Source organism: Phoca vitulina, unplaced genomic scaffold, assembly GCF_004348235.1.
Source record: "Phoca vitulina isolate PV1807 unplaced genomic scaffold, GSC_HSeal_1.0 scaffold3, whole genome shotgun sequence".
In the NCBI taxonomy this organism is placed as follows: domain Eukaryota; kingdom Metazoa; phylum Chordata; class Mammalia; order Carnivora; family Phocidae; genus Phoca; species Phoca vitulina.
The window spans coordinates 66554410-66570757 of NW_022589706.1; the positions used below are offsets into that span (position 1 = coordinate 66554410).

Below are 16348 nucleotides of genomic sequence, written 5' to 3' on the forward strand. Positions count from 1 at the left end.
GCAGATTACTGTGAAGCTCTCTCTCTTCTTGTACTTTATTTTACCCTGGGGGCAGGGGAATGACATTATAAGTCAGAAAAGGGGAGTAATATATTTAACCTCCTTCTAAAGCAAAATAGATGAATTACACATTATTGTCTGACCCCACTAAGGCTAGGAACCTTCTGGAGAAACTATGCAGGAATCAAGGAGGAAGGCTCACCGCCTCTTTGGCAAAACTCCTCCTTTGGTATGTAAAAAAGAAACCATCGATTAGCATACAGTTTTACTTGTTATGTATGTAGTTGGGTTTTTATTTTTGAAAAAAGAAACAGATTCTAAAATGTTCCAAATGGTGTGGGGAGTCGTTGGTTATAGCATTTCTTTCTGAGTAACAAATTTAAATTTCTTAAGATTTGCATAAGAATTAAAAAGAATTTTAAAAAGATGAGAGTTGCACTCCTGAAGATATAAGATAGTTTTGCTGCAGTTTCAGAAATAAAAGTAATATTCTCCAAATTGAACGGGATTTCCTACATAAAAGATAGAAATAAAGTTATGATGATAATACATTAAAATTATGGAGGACTTTTTTCTTTTGAGAGACTTAAGGTGCCTCTCAGATAGTCTCATCTTGTTTTGCCTGAAAGAGGATGTGGTGATGACAGGAATGAAAGAGAAAGTCTTCAAAAACAGTTGTGGCAAAATAAGCTATACTGTGTGTGGTACATGGAAAAAAATGGAGGAAAATAGACAAAATTGAATTATTTTTCAAAATTTTCTCTTTTTAACCTAAATGGGAGATTTAAAAATAATTTTATTTTTCCTTTATATTTACTACAAATACCAGTAATTTTTTAAGGTGCTACCTGTGTCTCAAGTTCACCTTTAGAGGTGACATCTTTGTAGTTGGTTAGAGATTAGCTTACTGGTATTTAACCAAACTCCAGTCTTAAGGTGCAGTTATTGGGGAATATTTAAGCTTGCATAATATAAAGATGTTCTTATTTTCAGAAGTTTACTTCTCATTTTCTTTTCAATAACATGAAAGCACTTTGTAGCACCGTGCTAATGTTAATTATGATTTCTTTAACTTGCAGGTCTTCAAGGTGAGGGAAAACCATTCTGGCTTCTAGTCCAAATGCCAAGGGTGTGACCTGTGGTGAGTTACCTAATTTCTCTGAATCCAGTTTCCTCATCTTGTTTTTTTTTTTCTCCTAAGATTTTATTTATTTATTTGAAAGAGAGAGACAGAGATAGTGAGAGAGCACAGGTGGGGAGGAGAGGGAGAAGCAGACTCCCCGCCGAACAGGGAGCCCGATGCGGAACTCGATCCCAGGACCCTGGGATCATGACCTGAGCTGAAGGCAGACGCTCAACCGACTGAGCCACTCAGGCGCCCCCAGTTTCCTCATCTTGTACATGGAGATAATATCTAACTCACAGAATCGACAAGAGGATTAAACAAGATAAACTATGTAAAGGACTCATGTTAGTATAGCTGCCTAGATAGGGACCTTAACAAATCCTTAATGACTTCCCTTTGCTGTGATGTAGTGAAGAGAACAAGGTGAGCCCAGGAAGTAGGAGACCTAGTTTCTGGTCTCTGCTTCAACCACTTACTTCTCAGAGGACCGAAGTTACTTGGCCTCGGAAGGCTTCAGCTGCCATTAAAATGAGGTTAGGAATATAAGTTTCTTGCCTAGAGGTTGGATCAAATAGACTTTTAAGGTCTTTTTAATAAGATAATCCCTTTGATGATATAATTCTGTTGTCTTTAGACATTGACTGCATTTGGAAATAGTACTTACTGGTGTCAGGGGCATGTGTTTCTCTGTGTGAACCAGTAACTGGATTAATATTGTAAGTCAGGGTGGATATGGAGGAAAGTCTGGCTATCTATGAGATTGTTTCACTCACCTCTCCCCCGTCTCTGGCTAACATAGGTTCTGTTTGCCTATAAACATGGCCGGTGATTCAGCTAATATAAGCTCACTAACTGTAGGCAGTTTTCTTTAAACATTTATTTTCAAAATTGGTGAAAGGGTGGAACTTGGCTTCATTTTGTTTGTGAGATGGTATCGTGTCATGTTTAAGAGCATGGACTCTGGAGTCTAGAGGAGATTTGAATCCTGCCTTTGCCATTTACTAAGTTTCTATTTCAACTACTTTTTTTTTTTTAAAGATTTTATTTATTTGACAGAGAGAGCACAAGCAGAGGGAGAGAGAGGGAGAAGCAGGTTCCCTGCTGAGCAAGGAGCCTGATGTGGGACTCGATCCCAGGACCCTGGGATCATGACCTGGGCCGAAGGCAGCCACTTAACCGACTGAGCCACCCAGGCGTCCCTCAACTACTTATTTACATGTAGTGTCTTGGGCACTTAACCTTGCTAAGCCTTGAAGTTATTGTAAAGGGCAAACTAAATAATCTGTGTGAAGTTTTTAGCAAGACTCAGACACAGAGTAGGCTTGCAGTAATAGTAACTATTTTTCTTTATGTAGCAACTATTGAGCCCCTACTGTGTGGCAGACACTTCTCTAAGGATTGGGAAATGAACAAAAGAGGCTCAGTCCTTCCTTCACAGAGCTTTCATTCCTGAATTCTAGCATGCTGGTGCTATTGAGAAACACCACCCTTTACTGACAGCTTCAATTGTAGAAGGCATTCTACTTTCAGATCTGCTAAAACGTGGTGAAGGAGGGTGCATTTTATTTTATTATTATTATTATTATTATTTTTTTTTTAAAGATTTTATTTATTTGCGAGAGAGACAATGAGAGACAGAGAGCATGAGAGGGAGGAGGGTCAGAGGGAGAAGCAGACTCCCTGCTGAGCAGGGAGCCTGATGTGGGACTCGATCCCGGGATTCCAGGATCATGACCTGAGCCGAAGGCAGCCGCTTAACCAACTGAGCCACCCAGGCGCCCCGAAGGAGGGTGCATTTTAGAATGGAGGAAATACAGTATTATTTTTTTGTTACTGCATAGGGAATGTTTCTCTAGTATTACCTGGAAAACAAAACTGTTAACAAACTGAAGTTGTGGGAGTGCTGCTTTTCCCGGATTTGGGTTCAGGTCACGAGGGCACTTAGCAAGCAGCGCTGGGCTCTTGCACTTTGCTGAGAACTAGAGACCCAGAGATGAGTGAAACCTATCCCCGCCATGGAGAAGCTCCCAGCCTGTGTACAGGTGGAAATTGGTGGGTGAGATGCAAGAAGCAGCAACACTACCTCAGTAGTACTTTTCCGTTTCTTTTATTGTGAAGTAATTGTAGCCATAAGACAATGTATGTAATATATGCGCTAAGAGGCAACAATAAAAGGACAGAAGTAGAACATTAGCCATGCTATCGAAGCTCTCATTTTGCTCCTTCCACACTGTACCCTCCAACTCTCTTGGTTCCATAATCATTACCTTGTATTTTGTATTTATCAATTTTTTTTTTTCTTTTCTTCATGGCTTTGCCACCACTAATGTTTTTATCTACAAATACTTGTTATACTTGTGTTCGGACTTTGTAAAAATTCATCATTCTCTAAATTCTTCTGTAAAATTTTTCCCCTCAACATTGCTTTCAAGGTTTAGCTTCATTGGTGCTTATAGAGTGCATTTATTTTTGACTGCTGTGCCACAATTTATCCATTTCCTTATTGATGGACATTTGGGTTGTCTTTGTTTTACCGATCTCAAACACTACATTTCAGACATTCTTGTGCATATATCTTAAGGTACATGTCCGGGGGGTTCTTGCTTCATTGTAGAATAAGGTAGCCACTAGCCATATATGACTTGGATTAAAATTAAAAGTCATTTCAGTCCCTCAGTTGCATTAGCCACATTTCAGGTGTTCAGGAGCCTTGTGTGGCTAGTGGCTACCATACTGGACAGTGTAGGTATGTAACATTTCCATCTTTGGAGAAAGCTCCGTTTCCAGCTTTCACTCCTCTTTGTATCTCTAGTTCTCAGCATGGCGCAGGAGCCCCGTAGGTGCTTGGTAAGTTGGATTTCGTTGTTCATATGGGTAGGAGTGAAACTGCCATGCTGTGGGCTCTTCACATCTTCACCTTCACTAGATAATGCCAACTTGTTTTCCAAAGCGGTTATGTCAATTTACACTCCCACCAGCTTTGTGTAAGAGTCCTGGTTGCTTCATATTTTTGACTTGGCACTGTCAGACTTTTCAGTTCTTGTAAGGCTGGTCAAGTGTCTTTTGAAGGCAGCCCAGAGTTTACACAGACAGCAGAGAGATCATTCTTCTAGCTTCACAGGGCCCAGCACCAGGTAGTGAAGAAGGTACCATCTGTAATGGTCCCTTCTGGGGAGGGCTAGAAATGGTTCCTGTGCTTTCTAAAAGAATCAGAGAACCAAAGTCCAGCTGAAGTGAAGGAGAGAGAGAAAGCGGCAAGGAGCAGAGTCTCAGGATTGAAAACTTCTCTTTGCTTTCTCTGCCATTTCTGTCTGGTAAGTAACCTTTTTAACAATAAAGCATGTCATCAGAATGAATCTTTTTTGTTACTGGAATTAATTCTGCATTTGAATTTCGGCTCCAGATTTATTTCAAGCTTTGATTTGGGGAGGGCCTGCAGAGCTCTGAAGCCTTGTGCATTGCCTTTTCCTACTGTTGAAAAAGATCCCCCTTCTCCCCATACACCATGCAGGTAATGGCTTCTAAGCTTATTTGAAAGGACGCTTATCCCTATTATGAATGAGATTAGAAGTCCTGCCCGAGTGTTATTTAGGTTCCAGTGGCTTTCAGACAAAGAATAAGAATCAGTCGTTAGGCTGCTGTGTGCATGGTCTGATTAATGAGACAAAGTTTAGGAATTGCAGCTTATCTTTTAGCATTCAGCTTACTAGGACTGATAAAAAGAGTTTTATCTACCCGCGCCCCCCACCCAGAATTTGAAAGAAAAGACATGCAGAAAACTTTGTCCTAGCAACCTCGAATCCCCTTCATGAAAGTTATGACAGATGGTGGTAGGGCTGCTTTGCTGTGGCACAGACTTGGCGGAACGTAGCTAACGCTAACCATGGGGAGGAAGAAAGGAGTCACACCCCCAGCCTCTTTTGGGGGCTGTCCTGTTTGCTGAGGGTCTCGGGGAAGAACACTAGGACTAGGGAGTAACAGTGATAGAGCAGTTGACATTTATTGGTCAGTTAGTACTGTGTGTTGGGCATCGTGCTAAGCACCCTTCTCCCCATTTTAGAAACAGGAAACAGTGGCTAATACCTTCCCCAAGATTTCACAGCTAGCGTGTGGTTAATTCAGGCTTGAACTTTAGTCCTTTCGACCTTTAAACCCTGCTGACATTATCCTGAATCTTTTACCAAAATAGATGAGGAGAAGGGCTGGGAAAAGTACCAGGTGTGACATGGAGGGAACAGAACATCTTCCTTCCTTTCGCTTTGTGATGGGGCAGTCAGGCAGGAAAAGGAGGGGCTGGGACTGCAGTGGCTGGCGTAGGTGCTGAGCCAGAGTGCAGTCCTGTATCCTTCTGCAGCACTGTTCATAATTGTGTGTTCTGAAAGGAAGGAGAATATTCCACTCCTCTAGGAGCAAGGGAGAGACAGTGGGTGAGGAAAAAGGGGTGGGAGGACCTGGGAGAGCAAAATGCCAAGTGATGAAGAACAGTTCTGAAGCTAGACCTTAAATTCACAGATGCCGGTCGCTGCTAGATTTGGGGGTTCTTCTAGGGTGTACTTTTAAGTGAAAGCTGTATTAATGGCTGCTTCTCTGCACTGCGCTGAACTTCTCTCCTGAAAGCTAGATGATTTTAGTGCCTCCTGCTATAGTTTTGGCAGAGCATCCTGATGACCTAGATCACACTTCTAATTAGGGTTTTTAATCCATTCATGGGAATACATTTTATTTGTGGTTCCTCCTTCGTTACTTCTCCTAGTAAGTAGTTGTTATTTGACTACTTGAAAATTCCATTACTATAACTCAGGTGGGAAGGATTTTTGAAGTTTTCTTGAACAATAGTTCTATTTGTCTTTTTTGAAATGAATGGTAGTAAAATCAGGATGAGGCCATACATCAGGCTGCTTACTCAGGCTTGCAGTTGGCCAAAGCACCCAGAGTTCAGCTGACTCTCAAAGACTAACTCATGCTAAAAAAACTTACAAGAAGCTAATACATCCAGGATGCTAAATTAATAATGAGAAGTAGAAATGCCAAGAAGGCTGGGACATTTGGGTCAGCTGGTCACGGTGTTCTTTCCCCATAGTAGAAGCTGCCTTAGAAACCAAGTTATTTAAGGTGCTTGTTAATTATGGAATCTAAGTATGGCAAGTGGCTGGGTGAATTTAATGACTAATGTTATGGAGTCTGATCTACCCACCTCCACTATTGGGCAGTGATTACTTAGCATTTCACATGGGTTCACTGGTAATGGTGCCCTTTCTCTCTGGACGGTGCTGGAGACATTGGGAAGTTCTGACCCTTTGGCTGGTTCCTTATTTTCTAGGTTCCTTATTAGATGGCATAATGGTCATGAGCACAGACTCTGGGCTTAAATCCTAACTCTGCCATTGCCTAGTTGTGTGATTTAGTCAAGTCCCTTCATTCTCTGTTTTATTATCTTTTTCTTTTCCTTTATCCTTTCTTTCTGGTTCCACTTTTTTTTCATTTATAGGTTAGACATGATAATAGCAGCACCTACCTCATAGAAGATGAAATGAGTTAATATCTGTGAAGCACATGGAAAAAGTGCCAGGCTCAGAGTAAGCTCAAATTATGTCTTACCTGCTGTTATTATTAATAATGTAATTATTAATATTATCAGTCAGGACTTTTTTTAAAATTTCAAGTGACAGAAATCCAATTTGAACAATCTTAAATAAACACAAAAGGGAGATTCAGACTGTATACAGTTGATTTTTCGTAGTAGTTGTGTTCTACAAAGCCACTGCGAACACTGAATTAGTGAATACTGAGCTACTGCTCTTCTAGAAATACAGGGTTAGTTAGGTTCCTGCTGAGAGCCTCTGCTCAGCCAATCCGTATATGACCTTGTTTTGTGTGTGTTTTATGCGTATTTCTGTTTAGATGCCCAGTTTAATATGTATTTTTTACAAGTGATTAATTGTATACAATATTTCTTTATGACAGAACTCTAGCTAAGAGGGTTTTTAACATTTTTCTGATCCTCAGTAATGCGACGGTGTACTTCTTTGGCTTTCAGCCTCCCAGCAATGCCGTCCACCACACACTACAGTCATCTCCTGGATCCACAGATTCAGCTACTTTTCCGTCTTTCTGTAGCTTCATTATGCACTGTAGATGTTACTTTAGCACTTTCCACAGCCACCACACGTGTAGATCAGCAAATTCCTTCTTCCTTTCCTTAGATCTATCCCATGATTGATTCATTAACATTGAACTCACAGCCGACAGCACTATACCTCATGCGCGAGTGAAGCTCGTCTAACCCATGTATTTTCTTGGCGAGGCACAGCACAGCCTTCTTGTACTTAGGAACACTAGGCAGCATCAGCGCTGTGCTTGGTGGCATTTTAAATAGCAAAATCACCAACAAAAACTGTAAAAATCTGAAAAGTCTGGCACTAAATAGATGGCAGAAAGACCACTTCTTTACAGTATGAGAGTTGAAACGAGAGGGCAGAGCATCCTCTTGTTTGACTTCGGCTGGGAACGTGTGCGTAGGGTGACTCAGATTTTTCACTTCTCTGCCCCTATCCGAGAAGGACTGCAGAGATGCTCCAAGTATCGCTCTTGGGGTGCAAATACATGTGAGTGAGTAGGTAAATTCACATGCATGGAGCCCACAAATAATGAAGAACAGCTGCAGTCGGGAAGAGTGAAGGTGGTGGTTCTGGCACCAGACAAGAGGGTATCCCCCGCTAAGCAACATTATTGGGACTGGTTCTGTCTCTTGTCTTTGAAACTCTGTGGCTAGGAGGGTAATAATGTCTTACAGGTATCCTCGTGTGGCAGGGAACAGAGCTCGCAGCAGCCTCAGTTATCCTTCAGAGGCAAAAGGCAGTCTTCCTTTAGAGCTCCAGTGAGCTTCATGGGGAAGGACTCTGGCTCCCTTGGGAGTGTGAACCTATCCCTGAACCAGTCAAAATGGCTTAGGGGGCGTTCTCTGATTGGTTTGCTGTGGTCATGTCTTGTGGCTTAGGGGTGGCCTTCTCTGGCTTGGTGGGGGGGTCATGTGATGGCTTTGGGGGTGGTTTTTTGTTTTTTGTTTTTTTTAAGATTTTATTTATTTATTTATTTGACAGAGAGAGAGAACATGAACAAGCAGGGGGAGCAGCAGAGGGGGAGGGAGAAGCAGGCTTCCCTCGGAGCAGGGAGCCCGATGCAGGAGCCCGATGCGGGGCTCAGTCCCAGGACTCTGGGATCATGACCTGAGCTGAAGGCAGAAGCTTAACTGACTGAGTCACCAGGCGCCCCTGGAGGGGTGTTCTTTGATTGGCTTAGCCAGGGTCATGCTTACCCTTGTACAAGAGAGCAGCGAATTTGTTACTAGATGAAGAGGGACTTTGGGACATGGATTTAAAAAAAGCAGTTGATAACACCCTTGAGGAATTTTTTTTAAACCTTTATCATTCAGAAGGATTGCGTCACATTGAGTTGCAGCTTGCTTTTACGTTAAGTGGGTTTCAGCCATGCCCCCTCGCCCTGTATATTCATACAAGGAACATACAGGGGCTTCCTTGTATGAATATACTGCAGTCTGTTTATCCAGCTTCCTGTTGATGGACATTTGGGTTGTTGCCATTTTTGTTTAGTATGAATAAAGCTGCTGTGAGCATTGTTTATAGATCTTTTTGCAGACATACAATTGTGGTTTCTTGATGTCATATTTTTAGATGTAGTGTTTGTACTTGGCTGGTTAAGGGGATGGCTTAATGCTACAGCTGCCTAATCTCAGCCATTATCTCTTAATTCTGACTAGTTTCACTCTCAGAGGGCAACTTTATTTTCAACTTTGCAGGGCATACTGTATTGTATCCTGACTACAGTTAGTCATTCTGCAAGTAATTTTTGTGTTCTTGCTCCTGTAGGTGACCTGCTTGGGAGGCAGTGTAGCCCAGTGGATAAGACTGTGGACATTGGTATCAGGCCTAGATTCGTAGCCTGGTTCTGACGCCTTCAAGCTGTGTGACCTTGGGCATGCTTCTCGTCTCTCTGAGGCTTGCTTTATCAGAAAATGAAGCTAAAAATAGTATTTATGGCACAAGGTTTTTGTGAAGATGAAATAATGATGTAAAATGCTTATTAACACAGTGACTGTTGCATAGTAAGCTCTATGATGCTGCTTATGTAATTATTGGTAGGTGAGATAAGACGAATTCACGAAACATTAAAAATGATGAAAGAAGTTAGTTGGGAAAGTTAAATTATGAAAAGATTATGTGATTTTTCTGGTCTTTTAAAATGTATTATCTTACCCCCTGCCCCAGTTTGTGTTTTATCTTGCCTCCCTTTGTAATTAACTCAAAGAATAACAGCTAAGCTTAATGTCCTTTTAGTTCTAGAGTCTAGACAAGGAATACAAATCTTGGGAAGAAACAGAACTTTTTGGTTAAGAAAGCATCTTGAGATTCAGTTTTATATTTTATTTTGGGTTTCCATGCCTTTCCTGAAAGCCTTAAGAGTTCAAAGAATAAGTCAGATAACATTACCATAGGTAGTGAAATAATATTCTGTGGTATGGAAGTACCCCATTTTGTTTATCCATTCATCAATTGATAGGTATTTGGGTTTATTTCTGCATTTTGGTGTTATGAGTAATGCTGCTATGAACATTTGTGTACAAGTTTTTTTGTGTGTGTTTTTATTTTAAGATTTGAGAGAGAGCAAGAAAGAGCATGCATGCACATGAGTATGAGGCGTGGGGAGGGGCAGAGGGACAAGCAGACTCCTTGCTGAGCAGGGAGCCTGACATGAGGCTCCATCTCAAGAACCTGAGATCATGACCTGAGCCAAAGTCAGACGCTTTACCGACTGAGCCATCCAGGAGCTTGTGTACATGGTTTTGTGTGGACATATATTTGCAAATCTCTTGGATATATATATACCTCGAGGTAAAATTGCCAGATCATATGGTAGCTATATTTTTAGCCTTTTGATGAAGTGCCAGAATATTTTTCCAAAGGACCTGCACATTTTTATGTTCCCCCCAGGAATGTAGAAGGCTCCAGTTTCTCCACATCCTCACCAACATTTGTTATTATCTGTCCTTTTTGATTATAGCCATCCTAGTGAGTGTGAACTGGTAGAACGCGATGAGATTTTGTTTTTGTTTGTATGAAAGGGAAGCATAAATTTCTAAAAGGTGGTGAAACTTTGGGTTGGAGTCAGCAAGGATCAGTCAAAAGTTGATTGAGTAGCTGTTAAGTCAGAGAGGTATGTTATACTGTGTTCCCTATTTAAGGGAGTTAGGCTCTGGCTGAGGAGTTAAGTTTTAAAAAAAAAAAGCAAAAAAAAAAAACAAAACAACAAACCACAGAGAAAGTCTCCAATCAAGACACTATAGTAGATGTGTCAGAGGGATGCAGGCTGACTGTGGCTGGAATGATCCCTAGGGGCTTTTAGGTAGGAAGTGAAGCTTGACTCTGAGCCAGAAGGATGTGTAAGAAGAAATGGCAGAGAAGATAACATTTTTTCCCCATTTTTCTTTTTTTCATTTTATTATTATTATTATTATTATTATTATTATGTTTTGTTTCAAGTGGTGAATTATTACTGTCCAAGCTAACAATAGGTTACCTAAAGGAGTTAATTAGTTCAAAAAATTTTATAACATGAAATAAGCAAAAAACTCAAAAGGGGCAAGGGGAAAGGACAAGATGAAATTAGGACGGTAATTTCCAGACTGTTATTGCCATAATGGTTTGCAAAGATTGTTTTAGCGAGTCTCCTGTGCTCGGAGTTCCTTATCAGCGATCTAAAAGTCACATTCTGTTTGTGTTCACTATTCATTTATACAAACAAAATTTGTTTAGAAATGTTTTTTTAAACTCCTACTGAAACACAAAAATAGCATCATTACTATAAATATTTTCAACGATATTAATATGTATTATTTTGAGATGCAAGGTATCTGGAGAATATTAAGGGGAGTGTTCTTTTTAAAATTGATTATATTTATTACTTAAAAGTTATTTTCTCTGACCTCTTTTTTTAACAGAACTCTATTCTAGGCTACATGACTCCCTGAAGGATCAGAACAATGTTATGTTGGGGATATTGGTCTCTGGGCCAACCTGGGATCAGCACCAACCTGCAAGGGATTGTGGCTGAGCCACAGGTGTGTGGATTCATATCCGATAGAAGCGTCAAGGAAGTGGCCTGTGGAGGAAACCACTCCGTGTTCCTGCTGGAGGATGGGGAAGTTTACACCTGCGGTTTGAACACCAAGGGGCAGCTGGGCCACGAGAGGGAAGGAAATAAGCCAGGTAAGCACACCTAGTTCGCCTCCATGATTGGTGAGAAAGGCCGAGGGAAGGGGGAGAGCGGGTTGAAGATTACCTCACTGAGTGTTTATCTTTCGAGGGGCTCTGATCTGGTGCAGGGATCTCTTACTGTTTGGAACTTTTGTGTTCAAGTCAGATCTTTTTGTCAGAAAACCAGACTTTTCCTTTTTCATCTTATTAGATAACATATGTAATATCACTGGCCAGGGTGGGGGGGGAGGTTGACGAGTTCAGAGTTAGATTTTTCTCTGGTAATTGAATGCTAAGACATTATGATCATTTGTGGATTTGTAACCCTCACACAGTCAATATCAGAAGCATTTTCACCTCATTTTTCCTCCTAATTGCGTGTTCATTCATCAATTTTGGCAACATGCTTTTGTTTAGCATTTTGGGCTAAGCACTGTGCTCGTGTGAAGAGATAGTTGAATGGGAGTTAGTGATGATGTGGCTCCAGGGATCCCCCGTGGAAGGATGTGTGAAGTAAGTTGAAGAATATGCTGGAGGGAGCTGGGGAGCAGGATCCATTCTGCCTTTGGGGGTCAAGTAAGAAGCATAGTAGGACTTCGGCAAGTGTGTGTGTCTGTGTGTGTGTATGCATGTGGCGGGAACACTCAGCTTATTGCACACACCTGAGTGTACCCTGTGGTTTGTTTTGTTTTGTTTTGTTTTAAAGGCATGGCTATCAAGGTGCAATCCTTGTTCAGGGAATGTTGAATAGTGTGGCAAGACTGGTGATGGAGGGTGAAAGGGGCTGTACATATTTAAAGTCCACTGATTTCAATTTATTTTCTTCCCACTTTTTCTGTGTGAGTTTGACCTTGAGTATATATGTAGCATGAATGAATCTATGAGGTACTTTCTCAGTCTTGGATTTTGGAAGTAGTAGTGATGATGTTTAAATGGGTCTCCTTTTGGTGAGAAATGATAAGGTAGGGTCTTTAGTTGTGACCATGTTGTGTTTTTCACACTAACATGGGCAGGTGTCATTTTGCTTGTTACTTATTATCTTTTATTCAATCCAAATCAAGTGAAGATACGGAAGCTTCATTAAAGAACAGCCTTGCTGTTTTTTTTTCTAGATAATTTTACTCTTTCATGTTTATCTAGGAGGGTCAGTTTGGCATCAGGATGAGCTAAATTTTTTCAGTTTTTTTTCTAGATAATTTTACTCTTTCGTGTTTATCTAGGAAGGTCAGTTTGGCATCAGGATGAGCTAAATTTTTACCATGACACACTGTCTCCCTCATTTCTCATATTTATTCCCTCCCATAGCAAGTGGCTGTGTTCCATAGTTCACCTGCCCAAATGTCAGTATGAATTTATAAATTAATAATTTGACCATTGGATAAAGGGCCATAGGGCTGGTCTTAAGCAAAATTATGAAGTATGTGAAGTATGATTCGTGGGCTCCTTCCCCATTGTTTGCCCTGGGTTCCCTCATTGGAGCCCTCCCTAAGACATCCCATCAAGCCTGCTCACCTGGAGCAAATCCCAGTGTTCTGTCAGGGCTTTCCTAACATGTGGGCCCTGGACTCTTGGGATTTCAAGGAAGGAGTTTGTAGCATGAGCCATATGTTCGTACACCTTTATATGTACAATGCACCTGATCCTACAGGTTTTCAAATGTTAGTAGATTCTGTTATTCATTAAAATAAAATTTCAATAAATGTGCTACCAATTCATAATTGAGTTAGTAAACCCTACCCATTATGTGTTTTACCAATTAACATAAAAGTATAATATGCAGGAACGTTTTTGATTTCTAAAAATGGTTTTCTTTTTGGAAAAGAGTAAAAAACCAAGGTCTTCTTTCCCTTCCTTCTATTAAAACTCACTTGTATCTTACATGAGACTCCTCTTCTTGCTCTGTTTCCTCAAGTGAGAGCCAGTATCTACCACTAATGCCTAGAGAGAGATTAATGGCGAGTCACAGTCCAACAGCTCGCTCCTTCCTATGGGAATGTGTATGTTCAGCCAGGACTTAGAGACATTTAAGGCCCTCTTCATACCAATGATCCGTGAAGGATTTGTCCTTACCCTGGCCAGCCTTTGAAGGGAGGATTTTGGGGACCAGGAGGAGATCTTTCCAGGACTGCAGAGACAATACAGTTAGGGTGAACTCTGGAGTCAGACAAACCAGGTGTAGGCGTTACCCGTCTCTATTTCTGAGCTCAGTTCCCTTTCCTGTAAAAGGAGACTTCCTGTGGTGGTGTAGCTCCTGATGCAGTAGATTCGAATGGTAAAGACGACTCAGCAAAGCTACCTGTGGCCTGTGAAGGCTGCCCTGCTCCCGTCCTCCTGTCTGTCTGCTCTGTGACTCTGCCCTCTGTGGCAGCCTGCCCGCCCCCTCACCCACCTTTGTCTTAGAACCTGGGGTGAGAGGATTCAACCTGGGGTGGCAGGTGAGAAAGGAAACAAAATGCTTGCAGTCCAACCATCGCAAAGACCTGTGGGAGGCCCCCTGGTGAATGCACCTCAGTGCAATGTGACGTTGTTCCAGTGGAACCTCCTGACAGCTCCATGGAGCTAGTGGTGGGTGGTCTGTGGGCTCTGGGAGTGAGTGAGCAGGAGCAGTCACTGCTTCAGCCTGCACACTGGGTCAGGCCGACGCCTCAGCCTGCAGCCGCTCCCTGTAGGCAAGGCTGAGTGACTGCAAGAGACTGGAGCTAGAGGTGCATCAAGAAGGCTTTTGGATTCAGCCACAGAATCCAGCCCATGCTTGTAATCTAAATTTGTAATAAGCAAGGCCCTAGTGTAAATTACAGTAGTTTCCAGAAACTTCTGTTGTTGGTTAAGCTTGTCTGTTAATTTTAAACTCCATAGCAGCTGTGAAATAGTGCCTCTTTGAATGGAAAGATTATGTGGGTGGGCACCTCCCTCTCTTTTAACTTTTTTCATTGGTAGGTGTGTTCTAAATTGGGGACCATTTGGGTTTATTTTTAATGACTGGGAAAAAGAGAATGAGCTTGTTTTCTCCATATGTTTTTTGAGGACTGTGACCTGGAGAGCTGCTAGGCAGAGGTGGGGAAGTCAGTGACAGACAGACCCTGTTTCAGGTAGCCTGTGCTGGCCCTGAGAAACCCCTGTGCTGTTTGGGGAGGGAACTTGATAGAAGAGCACTTTCTCAGGATGCTTCTGGGGGCAGTGGGCGGGTTTGTGATTTCAAGTCCACACCATTGCCCAGACCAGAGGACTTTGTAGTGTGAAGGATTAAAGAGTGAGGGGAAGGAAAGGTGGAGGAAGATGGGGTAGGGGATGCACCGGGATGGTGGGATGAGACTCTTCTGTCAGAACATGCACCTTGAGTCTGTCCTGCCAGTTGATCAGTTTATACACATTGTCTCTAATTGGCATGGTTGCAAGGGACACAAATTCATTTTTTTTTAGGAGGAATCCTATACCTGTGACATAGCAGTGGTATAAAGCACTCCACAATGATTTTAAAGGGTTTCTTTTTTTTCTCCTTGAGAGCATCTAATAGTTACCTATTGCTTTTGCTGTTCCTGCGGCTACTGTGCATTTCTCTTACTTCTTAGTACTGCTCTTATGTGACCAGCTTCGTGTGTGTCTCTGTGTGTGATGGAGAGAGGGCATTTCAAGGACACATCAAATACTGAAACTCCTGCTAATGAAGGTCCGATATTTTCCCAGTGTGTTGGGCAGCCTGGGGTTCTAGGTTGTGTATCTCTGTGACTCATTCATTTGTGCTTTGGCCAAAGGCAAAGAGCCCTGTGATTCCCAGAAGCATTTTTTATGGGCAGAATATCAAAGTCCCATCTAAACTCAATGTCCAGCTTTAAAAAAAAAAACAAAAAACAGTTGGATTATAACTGTTTTGTATATTCGTCTCCCATATGACTTTTCTCTCCTTCATTCTCCCCATCACATTGTGATTATCAACCTTACCTCTCCAAAAATCAGGGATAGTTTCAGTGGTGAAAAAATTGTAGGATTATTAAACTAATTTCCGCATGTTTTTGCCCATGAATTCATCTCATAATTTCTGAAGACATAGAGTTACAGAACTACATTATAGGAAGACTTGTGTGCCTCCCCTCCTTTTTTTTTTTTTAAAGAATTTTATTTTTTATTATTTTTTTAAGATTTTATTTATTTATTTGAGAGAGAGAGAATGAGAGACAGCACAAGAGGGAGGAGGGTGAGAGGGAGAAGCAGACTCTGTGCCGAGCAGGGAGCCCGATGCAGGGCTCGATCCTGGGACTCCAGGATCACGACCTGAGCAGTCGCTTAACCAACTGAGCCACCCAGGTGTCCTCCCCTCCTTTTTAAATTTTTAAATTTAATTTTTTTTTTCTTTTTTAATAAAGCAAGCAAAACACGAGTTTTTTCCCAAATTATGATTTTTTAAATAAGTGACTAAACTGTAACTGAACATTAAGCACATCTTTGAAATATTTTGTTAAACTAAAATAGAAACTGGTTGCCCTTAGAAAAAAAAATTCAAGGATTTTACCTTAGTTTACTCTGCTTCTCTTATTCCCACCCAGCCACATTGTCAGCACTGTATTCTTCAGCCAAACCCACAGGTCTCCTCTCCCCATGCATACTCTGATTCTTCATATTGGGATTTTAGCACCAGCTAATCCTTGTGTTATTAGGGATGTCTGAATTTATGTAAACCTCTTCTGACCTTTCTATTTTGAGTAGACAAAGAACTGTGGTAGGTGCAATTATTTAATCTAACTTCACTATGTTAAATTTTTATTTTTATTTTTTATTTTTTTAAAGTTTTTTTTTTAAGATTTTATTTATTTATTTGACAGAGAGAGAGAGAGCGAGAGCAGGAACACAAGCAGGGGGAGTGGGAGAGGGAGAAGCAGGCTTCCCGCCGAGCAGGGAGCCCGACATGGGACTCGATCCCAGGACCCTGGGATCATGACCTGAGCCGAAGGCAGAT

At 41.5% G+C, this 16348-nt stretch overlaps 1 protein-coding gene across 2 annotated transcripts in view; it reads left to right on the plus strand.

Annotated features, from left to right (window-relative positions):
• The window catches only part of HERC3 (HECT and RLD domain containing E3 ubiquitin protein ligase 3), a 118560-nt gene that overhangs the window by 1459 nt on the left and 100753 nt on the right, over positions 1 to 16348 (plus strand). For both annotated transcript variants that reach the window (XM_032400800.1, XM_032400801.1), the window contains exons 2-3: positions 1080 to 1141; positions 11142 to 11409. In XM_032400800.1, coding sequence (XP_032256691.1) covers positions 11184 to 11409 — 226 coding nt within the window. In that variant the 5' untranslated portion in view covers positions 1080 to 1141; positions 11142 to 11183. The remainder of the gene's footprint in view (positions 1 to 1079; positions 1142 to 11141; positions 11410 to 16348) is intronic.